Genomic DNA, 16589 nt, shown 5'->3' on the forward strand with positions numbered 1-16589 from the left:
CAGAAAGTCGCGGCGGCGGCGTGGACGTACCAGCCTTGCGGAGTCGGATCACCGCGTCCGCAATCAGCCCGTCCGTCACAAGTGTCCACCAGCTCACTGTGACGTTGACACTTTTTTTGTACGTGAGCGACAACCGGCAGCGTCGCGACCGGGAAGGCTCGTAAGAACGCCTCGATTCGGGATTCCGCTGCCACCAGCAATGGAGAGGCGTAAAAGGCGCAACATCCCGCCGGAGCGTTGTGCTTGAAGCTCCCCGGCCGGAGCGTAGCCCAAACAGGCGAGCCGCTTCCTGCGCCACGACGACATGGACAGCCCGGCCGCCGCCGAGAACCCCGGAAGGGCTGCGAAGTATTTGCAAGAGCTCAACAAGATCATCGAGACACAACGGGAGCTGCTGGAGAGGCAGCGGGCGCGGATCGAGGAGCTGGAGCGGCAAGTGTGCGACTTGTGTACCGAGAACGGCTGCCTGAAGGAGCGCTACCAGCGGCACCTGGCGAGCTGCAGGCTGCGACCGGGCGCCGACAGCCCGCAGTCGCTCGGAGCCATCCAGGAGCATATCACGCATGACAAGTAAGCCTTAAGCCTCTTTGCCTACCGGCTCAAGCGTTCAATGTAGCAAACAAAGCTAAAGTTGTCCCTCGGTGTTAAAATGGGAGCCAAACTGCCTGCCCTGTGTTTTGGCTGGACATTTGTGCTCGGCCCCGGAGAAACTTTTGGTCTCATACTTGGACTGGTCATGGCATTTGTCTATCCCCTCGAGGTACACTCAACAAGCAAATCAAACAAAAAAAGCCAAGGTGATGAATAAGCCTCGATATTTTATTGTAGAATAACTAAACAACATTGAAGGCAAGCTTCACATACATGATCTAAAATACAGTATATAGCTGGAATATGCATAATAATAATTGGATTGGATTTGCCTTTATTAGTCTCACAGTGAAGAAATTTACAGCCGCAAAGTGGTGAAAGTAAGGAAAGGAAAGGAAGAAGTACAAAAACAAAATAAAGGACCTGGACAAGGTGTGGTTTAAAATGCATGTATAAAACCTGTCAAAAGGGTTTAGTCCGATCATTACCAAAATTTACTTGCACACGTATCCATTTCAACCTCTGCTGAACATATCAAAACAATCACCATTGTATTTCGGATTTAATAGGCATCAAAATGTTTCCTTAACCTTCATGTTGTCAAATGGTGAAAAACTACAACCAAAAGTCACCAAAATGTGCAATGTGACCTGCTGATGCCAACATCAGTCCCAAAAACCATCATACCTATATTTTGCACTTGATGCACATGAAACATCTTCATATCCAAAGGTGATCACCTCATCTCAAAAGGGAAGTCAACCCCAAAAATGTTCGTAACAACAATATGTTCTATGTGGCCCCGTTACTCTAAAATTAATCTTGTGTTTGTTGAAGATTAATTAAGTTGCAAAGTCCACTCATTTTCATTCATCTCAGAGGGGCGGCCTTTTTGGCACTTGCTGTTCACTGAAAATTACAACAGTTGCTCAGGTCGTGACAAATCACAGCTCAACCTGCAAACATCATGCGGCCACACTGGGAAAGCAACTTGTAAAAAGATTTTTTTTTTTGTGATGACTTCCCTCTGTTGTCATTTATTGAAGTCCCAAATACAGTGCAGATTGTTTAGATATTTTCACGTTGAAGTGAGGCTGATTTGACATGTGCAAGCGAATTCTGGTGCTGATTCATAGCAATTTCCTCACACTAAGCAATTTTAGGCTTATTTCATTTATACTGTGCCATTGCCAACACCCTCGTCCACAGAACAATAGTGGTGAACTTTTTAAAAAATATCTCCTGTTTGCAGGCCTTGGCCTGTGAAATGCCGCCAATATGTCTCCCATAACCAAGGACCTTTGGATCTCGCTTTTGATTGAAATCAGTGCCGGTCCGGTTAGCCTCTACTGACACGTGGGCGTGTCATGGTTACGATCTACAGAGTTTTCCTCGCATGCTGTTGATATGGACTAATAACAGTTATTTGTCCTGGGTACCGTATGTGGTGCAATTGATTGTCTTGCTCAGTAGATGCTTTATTGGTTTAGAATTGACCGATTCACTTTGTGGATACAAATATCTTGAATGACACTTGGGATGTGCTACACATAGTACGAAAGAGCCAAATCAAGCCAATGCCATAAAATCCAAGGAAGGTCTTAAAAGTCTATTCTACATGCATGGTTGGCCACATTAATCCATGCTATATGGAATGTAAACCTCAGAGGCGGTAAAAGGAGCATTCTCTGCTCAGATTTGTTATGTAACAAGCGAGGCATTAGAAGAGGGCAAATCTCTCCGCCAAGTTGCATGTAATGGCCACAGACACTAATGAAATTGTCCTGAAATGACCACTAAACACAAGAGACACTCATGACCCCCCCCCCCCCCCCCCCTCACCCACCTCAGCACTGTTGGATACATCCGTGAAAATCTATGGAAATAAAAACAGATCAGTAGGTTGGGGCACTTTTACGCTACCATTTACGCTTGTTGTCAACCGATCCCAGTTGATTTTGGTGGGAGACAAGGTACGTCAACCAAGAGGAACCATCGGAATATTACAGGATTTAGGATTTGTTGCCTTTCAATGAAATGGTATCAGTCTTTGTTGGCATAGTTGATAGGTGGCCACATCTGCAGGGAGTAGCACAGCTGTAGACCGGAAGTTTCTGTACGGTCAATTGGAATCTGTCTTTACCTTTAGTCATGTATTCAAACGTTTGACTTCTTTTCTGAATCTCTGTTCGGTCACATGAGGATTTTGTGACCTTTGTGGCTGGTGTCATGAAGACACATGAGACACATTGCAGCAAATCCATACGGTGACAAATGGACAAGATGTTTTTGCTAGCTCACGCTTCCCAGAAGGTGATCGGGTTTTCTGAGATGGATCCGATTTCGTTTGCAGTTCAGATTTGTGGCCAAAGCTTGTGTCTGCCCGTTAAACCGTCAAAACTATTAGGCAAATCTTGTCAAAGACTTTCATTTGATCTAAGTGATTAAATGTGAGCGCTGCAAATATGGGTTACATTGAAAACATATGTAATCACCATAATAGCGTGTAAGGTATGAACATGGTAAAGATCATTACAATACAGATGTTCATACTTTGTATGTTTTGTCTGACGTTGACCAATCAGATGCAACTCTAAAAGTGAATCGGCATCCAATAGAAGTACTGTAAGTTCGAATCAACCAAGCTGTACTTCCACATCCATATTCATACTTATGTTTTCATGAAATAAAGCATAGTTTTCATTGAGCCATGAATCCGATCCTACAAAAGACATTTTGTCAATTTCGTTGGGCCTCAATTTCATTAAGCCCCAATTTCGGGGTGGGGGGCAGAAGACCAAGATCCAGCAACATGTCTTCCTACATGTCAAATGTAAAATTCAACAACCTGGTAAAGATTTTGTGATCCGTTCATTCCTAAAATAGTGTTTGCAAGCAAGCTTTTCTGAATTACCAGAACTAAGTTTCTCTGAGCAACGGGAATGGGTCAAAGTCCACGATAAGCAACCGCCTGAGTCTTATTGCAGGACTACATAAAAGTACAATTGTCCTAGATCACTAATCTATCAAAACTCAGACTGCAAATCGAGACCATTTGTGCGGAGGTAATTCATCTTGGAATAGTTGTACATTTTGTTACAATAGGTTAATTGCTTTCAATCCAATAACTAAAGGAATGAATACTACTGTCATGTCTGTACGCCTCATTATCGGGATTCGTGGCTCTGGGAGATGGATAGCTTTACTCAGAATTGAGGCTATTCACTATTCAAGCTATCTGAATTCACTTCCACCTCTCAATCCTTCTAATTAACATTTTATATCCAATTTCTTTTCCTCCAGATGAGTTTACGGATGTGTCTTTCTTTGTTGATGCTGAAGGGGAAAATTAGACATGATGCATCTTGCTGTGAGGCGGAGAAACTATGAGCTCAAGCGGGGTATTTTATTTGATAAACAGTGCAGTTTAGTAGTGAGCCTTTAAGCTCAAACTGTGTATGAAACACTTCCATTGTTCAATGTTCCGCTCCCGAAATTTCTTCACATTATTTACATCAACATGAAACTGCTTTTATGGTATCAGCGATATTATTCTTTTTGACAATAAGTAGCATGTAGGTTGTTTATTGAATTGGATTAGCCTTTATTAGTCTCACAGTGGATAAATTTACATTTCACAGCAGCAAAGTGATGAAAGTAAGAGGAAAGGAAGAAGTAAAAAATAAAAATGTAGGAGCTGCTGGAAAGGCAGCCACTCTCGCGGCGGCATCTAGATGTCCAAAGAACGAAAAAACTAAATTAAAAAAAAACAATATAACAACACAAAGACACAGTCATTTAATCTTAAGCACCTTCTGCACCCTGTTTGTTGTATGAAGCAGTTCTAGATGAAAGAGGAGAGGATCAAATCAACCTTTTTACCAGTGGATCAGGGACGTCATGGTGGAATGTGCATGTTTGCTACAAGCTAAATGCTAAAAGCAAACACAAAGCTGTAGCATCCATTGACGAAAGAGATTGTCTCACATATCCTGTATCACGTAAATCCGGTTTATTATTTGTAAATCTGGATCATCTAAAAACTGAACTTCAAAAAAAAAAAAAAAAAAAAAAAAAATAACAGAAGACAACAAATAAAATAAATAAATGTAGGTAGGAATGTGGCAGACATCAAGCAGATGTTGTTCAAGGTGGTACATGGTCATGCCATGTTGTACAGCCCACAATAATATTGGTAGTTCATTGTTATTTTATTGCAAGACACAATACAAAATGTTTCCACACACAATATTACGAGTTGCATTCATTGGTGAGACAATGAGTTTGTTTTTAAATGGAGAACCATTGTTGGGTCTAAAAACTCGGGGGGGAGGTCTGCAAAATAATTTGCAAGGTATCGTATCAATGCACAAAATGCCTCTAGAAAGCACTGTACAGCCAAAATTGTCTCTCGGGTAAAAGCTTTTGAAGCTTGTCACATTCAGCGCTCACCCAAGCTCCTCTTGACAGTGACTCTTAACCCAGCTAGTGACTCTTAACTAGCTAGAGGGCACACATCACCCCTGTGCTGGCCTCACTGCACTGGTTACCAGTGCATTTCAGAACCCAGTTTAAGATTTTAGTTGTCACTTTCAGATATCTGCATGGACAAGCTCCCTCTTATCTGTTTGATTTTATACAGTATTAGTCCCCCCACCCGCAGTCTGAGATCATCTGAGCAACGGTTGCTGGTTGTCCCCGTACCTGATTTAAAACTAAAGACTTACTTACAACAAAGCCACATTTCAAGGACAACCGACGTCACTTTTTTGTTTCCTAACTGACATCAGAAAAACGTTTTATAGCATCTAAAATACCCAAAACACGCAGTCTATTTTTAGTCAAATGCAGAACACCAATAAAAATGACTTCAAGTGTCTAAAAACTACAGTAAAGTCTCGTTATATCGATATTCAAGGGAGTCCGAAAAAATATCAATATAACCGGGACTATCGATATATCCGACCCTGTTTGCATGTAATTTTCTCCGTGCGTGCATAGAAATAGTATCGATATAACCGGGACTATCGATATATCCGATATCGATATAACGAGACTTTACTGTACTTCAATTTGAAACCGGAAGTGGCCAGTTTCAGAAGGCAAAACGTCTTGCCTTGCTCAAGAATCAAAACAATGGCTTCAGATTCGGAGAATATGCTTTCTTATTACTCATCAAGTTATGAATATGATTCAAATAGTTCTGAAGAAGAAAGCATACGTTTGCAATCGATTAAAGAATTTATTCTGTGTCATTTTGAGGCATCAGGGGTGGGAAATGTCGCACCCAAAAAAGGCAGAACATGGCGACAAAGCCATGTAAGGAATTAATCAGCCCGTTTCCACAGGCTGATTAATTCGTTATATGGAGCTTTGTCGCCCTCTTCTGCCTCTTTGTCTTTGTGGTCCTACACGACATTTTAAGACCAAAGTAGAGCAAAATGCATTGACGTGATGGAAGGACTGCTACAATGTGTCCTTTTTTCGGTCAGGGGCGTTCCTTCAGTGACGCAAGTCTTCCGGAAAATTCAGCGCCAGTCTTAAAATGTAAAATATAGCTATATGCGATGGAATCTTTGTAAAATACCCTCCGTAGAAGTCATTTTACAAATTATGGACACAACTTGTCCGGAGACGTTGGTTGTCCTTTCAGTCGCTCACCTGTATTGCGTGTGATATTGCAAATTTCCCAATTGTGACACTATTAAAAGCTTTCCGATTCTGATGAAACCAAAATATAATTTGCCACAAATGTAAGTATGCTTGGTAGAAACACCACCATTGTCTTTGCGCAATGCATAGAAGCTTCATTTTGCATTGTCATTTCTTATAGTTGTAATGAAATAAAATGGAAGTCTTTTTCTTTTCATGTATTATTTCAAATCCCGTTTAATGAGTACTTGTTGAGCATATAGAAAGCAAACAAGAAATTAAGAGAGAAGTATTGGTCCAAGTTGTGAGGTGTAAAGAATCCCAGCCCGTCTGCTTTAGTTTGCATTCAGCAATATATTGGGCTGACACTTTTTCCCTCCTTTGCATCTTATACGGTATGCCGGGAGACATCTCCGTCCGGCCTCCTTTGAATTGTAAGTGCAGAGGGCAAACAATGTGATGCACTGCTGGTAGTGAATCCTGTGAGTGAGTCATGAGATTGTCCCTGTGATTGCTGCACAACAAGACATGTTGGCACGTTGCTGATCAGGAATTTGGACTATCCAAGTGTGGAGCAAGTCTCAGAATGAATGTTGACTGTTAGGCGCTATTCTCGCTTTGCATTCCAAGTGGAAAATTCTGCTTTTCCGTCTTCTAAATAAAGACTGTGTAAATGGAAAATTGGCGTCAAACTCTTGTTCAAATTCACACGCCTATCAGGTTTCCTGAGACGCGAGTGCCTTATCAGCTCTGGCTTGAATAACATTTATGCAGACCCGATAGAGGCTTCACACCTAATGGCATTTGTTTTAGCAGCTTTCTACTGTTGCCTGCATCATGTTTGAATTATTTGCCAGACAACAGCAAACAGGCTGGTGCATTCCTGCTTTTAACATGGGCACTAAGTGGCATTTTTATGCATTCTGCCTCCCCCACATGTGGTCTGCTCCATTACAGCCAATGTCAAGTGATCACAGGTCACAAATGAATATGTGGATGAGGCATTTGTTTGATGAATGTTTATTTATTTATTCATCCTCCGCCCAACCGCCATGACGAAGGGAAGGCAGGTGGTTTAATCAGAGTTCTACCAAAACGCTCCACTGGGATTTAGAATGGTGTCTGAGATGACTTTGATTTCATCTGGTTGTGCATGTTTGGCATTCAAACCTTGTCCCAAAACCGGTAAGAAGGTTGCATGAAAATATTTGACATGCGAATGCAAAGGCTAGTCATTTCATGAGTCAATATTTACACTTCCCACTTTGCTTCTTCACATTCTTTTCCAGTTTTTTTAAAACTTTTATTTGTATTTATTATTATTATTTTTTTAAACTTTTACTTCATCTGAAATGAGTTCTGGTGATAATGACAACACGCTTGCTACAAATAATGACATCAAGAATGTAATTTATACCACTGAAACAATTACACTGCTTTTTCTGAGATTTTTTTGCTTCAATTCTCCAACTGCTTGTTTTTTACTCGAACACATTAGGCTTTCATCATGATAATACAAATAATTATACAACAACAATAATAGAATATGCCATACAGCTTATCTTGAGCATTTGTTTCTGAATTACGAGTTAGGTTCAGCAGCAGGTGGATTTTTTTCTTCTGTAAGAAAATCAATCCTATAAGTTATCACACAAACTCTGTATTGCGCACACGTTTCTCAAACTCCAAATCAAAAAAATTAAAATTGGATGTGCTAAAGAGAATATATATAATAAGAATATATAATGCGCTTGGAAATTAAATGTATTATTATTATTATTATTATTATTATTATTATTATTATTATTATTATTATAAGAATATATATAATAAGATTATTGTGATGTCATGAGAGGCTACCTCTCAGCGGGGCAGGACAAGGAGTGCAATGGGCGACAGGTTTGAAGGCAAACAATGATTTTAATAAAGGGTTTCAGGGGGAATTCACAAGCAAAAAAAAGGCAAGAATAGCGTCCCTTCCAATTCGTAAAGTATAACAAAGTCTCTTGAGGTGAAACTGAAGATGGGTTCTCTCCCATGTATTTCTGGGCCCATGTATTTCTCACCCCTTTTGACGTCCTTCCTAGGTAGCCTTGCCACCTTCAGCAAGGGTCCAAATCCAGTGTTCCGTCCTTGGGTCCCAACTGGCGACAAGTTCTATGCAGCAGTCCGTGTTTCTCAGTGTTTCTTGGTGTTCCTCCACAGAGGACAGCAATGAAGTTTGTCTCCCCAGCCACACACTCAGAGGCTCTCTGGCCTTAAAGCCCAGGTGTAGGGTTTGGATTGCTGCCTTCTACCAGATGGGGCAAAAACTGTCTCTGGGTGGAGCCATTTTAGGGGAATATATTTCCCCTCCAGGACCCAGCCTCTCGTGACATCACAATCAAAGTCAAGTCAAAGTCAGCTTTATTGTCAAATATGCTAATATGCATGACATACAGCACAGATGAAATTAATGTCCTCTCGGACCCAGCATGCAAGACACTAATAGTTGGCTAACATGGCTAAAAAAGACATACAATTGACAACAGACTATACATGTAATTTCTGAATGTAAAGTGATGTAGTGACGTATGTAAAGTGAGGTAGTGACATATATAAATATACATTAAATGTATTAATATTATTATACTGTACTCTTCTTGGTTTATACTAAGCAGAGGGAGAAAATGGAATCACTCAATTCAAAACAGGAAAAATACCAACCGGTGCTTTGTTGCACCACTTGAGCTTGCAGTCTCAGAGGCATGATGGACAATGATGAGTGATCAATGGTACTCTTCATCAATCTGACTCCAACTTAAGCAGATTGCTTTTGCCAGATCAGGTTTGCAGGTCAGAGGAGGCTGTCACCTCCCCAGTGCCTGTACCCGACATGCAGCCGTAAATCATCAAGGTGTGTCAAAATTCATCAGGCGGTCGTATCCAAAAATGTCATTGGAACAGCCTAAACCCAAAGCTCCGGCATCACCTTGCCCAGTGCACACTTTCCATTTGTCACCGGATATGACTTTCTTCCAGTCCTTCACAGCCCACAATTGCTTTTGCGTAGCCCATTAAAATGTCTTTTTTCCCCTTTTGAGGTTGTTATGACTGCTTGTTTTTAGCTTTTCTGTACATAAATCCCATACCCTTTCGGGGCTTTCTCACAGATCGGTCACAAACGTTGATGACGTCAGCTTCCTCATTTATTTTGCTGCGCGTTTTCTGTTTTCAAGACATAAGACTCAGTTTTCTGTGTTGATGCTTCCTTGGCCTCTCACTAAAATTCCTGCCTTTAACTGGCTCCACATGTTGTTTGAACTTGGTTTTAGACACAGATGACTGTGAACAACCAGCATCTTTTGCAGCATTGCATGATGATTTGCCATCAGGAAGAAATTTGATAATCCTTTCCTTTGCTTCAATTCATCACACATCTTATGTTGGAGCCTCTTTCATCTCAGTCCACTTGGTGCAACTGATCTCCAAGGTGAGATCACTCATGCTTAACTGCAGAAAAACAAGTAGATGAAAATTTGATACAGGTGATTGTTTAGGGATTGGACATTTTCCAATTTTTTTCCCTCAGAATTGAGTGAGTCCACCACGGATTCATTCTGCTTTGTCTAAAAGTGTAACCGTTACCACCTTTTCCCATGTTGATTTTATCGAGTGTATCTTAATGCCAGAAAGTTGCCATTTGAAATTACATCTGTGTAAGTTCTCAGTCATACAGCAGTGGTCCATCGATGAAAAGGTTTCTTCAGCCGTCATCTGTACTTTTTAAAGGTGTCGGAAGCTTCGTCAGCGAACTAAAATTTGCTGGTAGCTCTGGCCCTATATATATATATATATATATATATATCCAGAGGTGGCGGTGCCCGACCTCTGCCTTGATAGGTCCCTGCTCTAAGGTTGGGGGGTAGCAGAGGACTATTCCCTGAGGTCACACTGGTTACTTCTTTTGTCCTGGCTGATTATGGTCTATGTCTGGCCCTGATTGCCCCATTCGCCCTGGTATCACCTCATCAGCACGACTAAGCCTATGCGGTAGCGATTTCAGAACTGTTGTAAGCACGATCCAAAGTGAACGTCGTGATTTAGTGAAATTACTTTAATTGTATTTCACATCTGTGTTTGTTTTCTCGCTAACATCATCCAAGACTGGTGATTCCATAATTTTTTTCTAGGGTTCATTATTTAGAGAAAGCCAGGTAACGTCTTGAGCATGTTTTGGTGCTCCATGCACGAGAGCATTTGGCAGAAGCCCCTTTCTTGTGTCCGGCAGCACCCACTCATTTAGCCCGTGATGTGCTGAACAATCAGTGCGTCAAATTGTATTTACAAGCCCATGAACTCCCTCTTGCCACGGGACCCGTTAATGAAATACTCCTGCTAGATTAATGTCTTCGCCGGGATGATTTGCATTCAGGCGCTCCCAATAAATCTCAAGCAATGGGCAAATGAAATTTTCAACTTACACTCCAAAACAACTGCAGGTGTCCTGTGTATGCGCCGATCCTCCTGAACTCTTCCTCTTCTATTCAACCTTATTAAGAGGCCGTCTGGTGGGTGTTCATTGGCGTGGTCGATCGTGAAGAGGATAGTCGTGATTTTATTAATGAGCACTGTTATCCGCCCTCTGATGGCTCAACTGGTCAAGGTCTCCACACTGAGGGAGGCCACTGACCTCGTATTAGTTGATGACACTCTACTCATTGTCTTTGTGTAATTAATAATGAGAGGCCAGAGAAGAGGAAGGGTGCGTAAGTAATTGTGGTCCCTTGGACTTTAGAATTTGGCCCCTGTCCCCACTTTCCTCCACATAGCATTTTCTTGTTGGGCGCAGTGATCAAATGACCTTGGCGAATCAGGACTCCAGTCACCATATTGGAGAAATGACTGAGGGAACTCAGCTATCCAGCCACTTCGGTTTGATTTTGTTGTTAAAACAAATTCATTTCAAAGTAGAGGAATTCCAAAGTGCCTTGATTGTTTAGGACTTCACGTGCAAGTGGTGTGGGTTCAGTTCTCACCCAGTGATGGCCCAGGTAGGGAGGGATATGCGGCATCATTTATCTCACACTTTCATTTCCAGTATCCTAGTAGCAATTGGATATCACACTTGGTACTTGTATTATTCGAGTTTTGTTTTCATTGCAGTAAATCTAAGCAGTTAGAGGCAAACACCCACCCATCCATTTTCCATTGTGCTTATTCTCACAGTGCTCGCAGGCGTACAGCAGCCGATTTATTATTTAAAGTGAGTGCAATGAGTAATTGACCAAGGCATGATATCACAACAATACTAAATATTTTACGTCTATTTTTTATTGTAAACATGGTGACGTTTCCAAGACAAATCATACTGGAGAAAAAAAAAAGAGTCCAAACAAACAAAATCTGAATGGCATATTTCGGCTCAAGAAATATGTTATATTGTGATTAAAATTGCAATTGACCATCGATTATACAGCTTCAACTTTTGCTTTCTGAAAAAAATACATTCTCAAGTTTGACATTTTATTGAATCTTTGCATGTAATATCCCCATATTTGAATGATTCGCTTTTTATTTTCCCACCCCACTGATAGGGACAATACCTCAGGAATTCTTTCCAATTGATGGAAAAATATTATTGTGAAACATTCAAAGTAAGAATGATGCATTCATGAATGTTCAAAACAAAAACAAACAAAAAACAGTTAAAGGTGATCCTTGCTTCTCAGCCAGTACTCTGAAAGAGGCTGCAGCTCAATTGCAACCCCGGTTGATAACTGTTGAAGACAATGAATGGATTCATGCTCTACAAATACTGTTTGCGAACTTTGTTGGCTAAAACGTAATATTTTAGCTTCTGGCCTCACGTGGCCTTTTTGTTCCTGTCATGTCGTTGCCGAATGACATCACATCTGAGACCAGAGCGACAATGCTAGACGACAGCCATTGAAACGAGCGAATGACAGATGGGCTATGAGATGCTTGCAAGCTAAAAATCAACGACCAATGTCATGACTTCCTAATCAATGACGATCTGCCATGATGTACGGATGATCATTTTCTTCACCCAGATTCCAGGTTGTTTTCTGTCATTAGCCCAGTCCATCAAGCAGTTGCGCAATCTTGAAACTGGGTGGACATATTCAACTTCGAGCTTTGCGCTCTGCTCTGAACTTTCAACAAAAAATAGCCAAACTAGTCAAGAACGTGATTGTTTATCTTCATAGTATCTATGCTTTATGCAGTATATGTTCCCAGTCATCCCTTTTCCGCCCACTGTTCATTTTGTCATATAAATGAAAGAAGTTTGAAAGGCAGCTTGAAGACATAACAAAAGGATATAAAAACTAACTATTGTGGAAAGGATGTTAATGATGTTTTTCCTGAAACCTTTTCATTTCCAACCTACACCCAATTTGTTCCATAATGTGCAATTTTGACCGTCCCAAATAACAGATGTACTGTCGTGGGGGGAATTGGGGTCAGTGTTACTCTCCTCCAGTTCTGTTTGTCACACAGACATCCAAAGTTGGACCCTTCAGTCAGGAACGTGATCACAATTTTAGGTTCTCCTTTGCTTTCTTTTCTCTTTCAACCGTAAAAAATGCCACAAACTACCAGCCCGGTTTTGTCAATGTGTTCGTCTTACTGCAAATATGTTTGTGTCGAACAGGCTAAAAGAGGAATACTGGAAGGTCGGGGTCAGAAGGCTCAAGCTGCCTCTCTTTGTTTTGACTTCCTCCCTTTCCAATTATTCACCTTACATCTGGCTCAAAAGCCGAATTGGACACGATCTTTCCAGCAGTTCATGTATTTTGTTTTTCTATTTTCATTCCTTTCATCACTTTGCTGCTGTGAAATGTAAATTTCTCCACTGTGAGACTAATAAAGGCATATCCAATCCAATCCAATCTGTCACATGCTAGCGGCAGCGAGATACTTGAAAAGCTGCTGCTTGTTGTCTGCCAGGTGGGAGTGCAGCATGTATTTGTGGGCCACTGACAATGAGGCGGAGGCGGTCGACAGCTGTATACACAAACACAGATGAGAAGCTTGTGGTCTCACATCTTGGTCACCACAGACGGATGGCCAACAAACCTCGCCGTGAGCCAGCGTGGCTCGTGATAACCAATATTTGACGGCTTGGCATTTTCCGAGATGCAGATTAACTCTGGGCGCTGGTTGTGTTTTGTAAACATTTCACATAAGTGAGTGATGGGATGAACTGAACGGCTGGTGGCTTTTGCTTTTTCATATGCAGGAACCGCACAAAAACGGGGAGTGCAGCTACAGTGCGGCGTGTAGTTTGAGTTAAATGTTTGCAGATTGTGGGTTGATCTTGTTAAACACGATGGAGCTATTCTTAAAAACTTGCTGTACATATGAAAATGTAAAATGTCATATGAACCAAAACCAATTTCATCTTTTCCATCCAGCTATCTAGCTATCGAGCTCTGTTGAGCTAGCTCTATCTAGCAAGCTCTGTCTGCCTGTCTGTCTGCCTCCCTGTCTGCCTATGCAGATATTTATTTATTTATTTACACACTTATCTGTATATTTATTATAATAATAATACATTTCAAGAGTTTTGAAAGGTGCTTATAAATGAAATCTATTATTATTATTTATACGTGCACTTGTTTATTCATCACTTGTTTATTTATTTCTGCACCTATTTATTTGTTTAGCTATTAATTTAATCACACACTCATTTATTTGTGTATTTATTTATTTGAATAATCTGTAGGATTGAGCAGGCAAGTTTTGAACAAAAGCTTAAGGCACTGGTGTCAAAGTCAAGGCCCGCGGGCCAAATCTGGCCCGCCACATCATTTTTTTCGGCCCGTGGAAGCAAATCAAACTTGTAAAATTCCATGATGCTTGCTAAAATCCTAACCAAAATTTAATATTTTTGGATGTAAACCACAATAACAGTCATTCTTCTTGACTTCAGATTTGAAAACTAGTTATTCATTAATTTGTTGTGCGCTCTATATGTAATATGTGGAGGGGATTCAACATTCTAATGGCTTCCCCAAATTCATAACGGCCCTCGAGAGGAAACCGTAACTACAATGTGGCCCGCGGCAAACAATTACTTTGACACCCCTGGCTTAAGGCCACCTCTAAAGGCCACCTCTAAATTGCTTACTTACTTGGTAACTTATCCACAGCAAAATCTTTGAAAATGTAAAAACGAATCAATAAAGACACTCACAGCCTCAAATCCTCAGAGATGCGAATGATAAAAAATATGTTTTTTTCCTTGTTGTGAGTCCGGAATTTCAGTGTATAGGTGGGATGTCAACCTGGTCGATGAGAAAAAAAATGTTGGCCCACCATAAATTCCTTACACTTGTTCACATACATACTGTATTCATACAAAGTGAACATAATATTGTACATTGTAAAAAAATATTTTCCCTCTTGTTAATTTCTGTCTTCTTTGCATATTTGTTATATTCAAAGATTTCAGTTCATCAAGCCAATTTTAATATCACACAGAGACTACCCAAGGAAATACAAAATTCATTTTTGAAACACATGTAATTTAGGATGCAGCTAAAAATCTAAATCAGTGAATGGGTGCAGAGTCAAAGTAAGGTTTCGCTGATACTGCGTCTACCTTTCTTTGGCGATGATCTGTCGGAGTCAAACTTTGATTAACGGATCTGCCATGGGTGAAAAATGGCACAGGGAACCGTATTGTTGTCAACACCACTTTCAAGTGACCTATCAAGTCCAACGTTTTGGGAGGTTAAAAAAATATCATAACCAACCAACTTTGATGTCAGCTTTGTCATAGCTTTGGCAGAAATCACTGAGAGGTCGCTGCACGCATTGTGTTGTTTTCAGCTTGTAGCTGGAAGCAGACAAGTAATGTGCGAGTAACCTCCACCCCCTTCATGCAGGAAATGTCAAAGCAAAACAAATACACAAATGATACAGAGAGAGGATTCGTGTTCAAGTGGCCAGATGTGTGACTTCAGCAAACGAAATCTAAAATCAAGCGACACGGACTTGAGTGGGACACTATCATTTTAGATTGGTACTTGCGCTTTAGTGAGCCGTGAAAAAAAAACCAAGGATTTCATTGAAGAAATGCTCTGTAAACACGCATGGGTGAAATTTCCGACACGTGACACTGGCGCTGCAGTGGTTGAATAGCATGTCTTCCATGCGGGCAACGTGACTTGTCAGAATGGTTGTGTGTCTTTATCTGTGCTTTATGAGGCACAAAAAACGAGTCTCGTCCTACGTCAGCTGGAAAAGGCTCGAGCTCTCACCTGTGACCTTGAGCAGGATAAGCCGTAGAGGAAATAGACTCATGGATAATTGTTGCACCTACACCGTAACGGAGCACTTGACTACTTCATTCGAGCTGCTTAAGCGCACACATTTCTTCCCCTAATTAAAAGATTATTAATAAAGTTCATTTACATCTCTGGAATGTGCTGAAAATCCTCACACATGATGGATGAACTCCATGGATGCACTGAGACGAGAAACAGAGGCACATATGCACGCGCCTCATCAAAGGTGCAGATGACAGCCATTTGGTTCGGATTAAATACTGACAATAAACACGAAATAGTCCCTCGGAGCGTTGCACTTCAGATGATGCTGTCACTGTGAGTGAGCTGTTGGAATTGACCACCGCTTCATGTCAGTGATTGTTTGGTGCCACTTGTGTGGAGCCAGGCACGAGGCATCAACGTTTTTGCCTGAGATGTCTTCTTTTCCATCACAGCTTGAAGCATTAAAGCATTTCATGACTGTCACTCAGTGAAACCAAATGCATTCCTGTTAGAGTCACTTTGAAAAGCGTGCAGGAGGTTGACGTATTGATCCATAGTTGACTAGTTACTGATTCCCTGCTTTAATGCGCACAGTAATACATTGAGAATAATAATAATAATAATAATAATAATAATACAAGAATGTACATATTTTTCAGTTTACTTAAAAATAACATGCCTTGCATTCTCACATGGAAGGAGAGGAAAATATTACGCAGTGATAACCCATGCAAGTTGAGCTCAACCATGAAAACTTATTACTGAAATGCCAGAGCGGAGACGTTTTGCTCTTCTTGTGGACTGCCTCTTGCTATATTTTGGTTGTCACAATAACTTATTTTGAGTAAAATATTTTCCCAGATGCTATCATGAGAAATCATAGTATTTGTTTTGGCGCAAAAGCCCAATTTTTAAGCATACTGAAAATTTGCATTGAAATGTACGATTATTAATTATAGTTGATGAAACAAATGTAAATAAAAAACATTGGTTTAAAAAAGTGCACTTCAACAAATATTAACTCAACACATACAATCTCATCTGAAGTGTCAATGGAGTAAAATG

At 40.7% G+C, this 16589-nt stretch overlaps 1 protein-coding gene across 4 annotated transcripts in view; it reads left to right on the forward strand.

Annotated features, from left to right (window-relative positions):
• The first annotated feature begins 6 nt into the window (after positions 1-6).
• iqsec1b (IQ motif and Sec7 domain ArfGEF 1b) overlaps positions 7-16589 on the forward strand; it is a 133435-nt gene continuing 116852 nt past the window's right edge. For 2 of the 4 annotated variants that reach the window (XM_088994430.1, XM_088994440.1), the window contains exon 1: positions 8-570. In XM_088994430.1, coding sequence (XP_088850556.1) covers positions 305-570 — 266 coding nt within the window. In that variant the 5' untranslated portion in view covers positions 8-304. Of the gene's footprint in view, positions 571-16589 lie in introns of all 4 variants that reach the window. The other 2 variants (XM_088994510.1, XM_088994448.1) reach the window with 2 other exon arrangements.

Source organism: Hippocampus bargibanti, linkage group LG01, assembly GCF_051943395.1.
Source record: "Hippocampus bargibanti isolate YZ-2025 linkage group LG01, ASM5194339v1, whole genome shotgun sequence".
In the NCBI taxonomy this organism is placed as follows: domain Eukaryota; kingdom Metazoa; phylum Chordata; class Actinopteri; order Syngnathiformes; family Syngnathidae; genus Hippocampus; species Hippocampus bargibanti.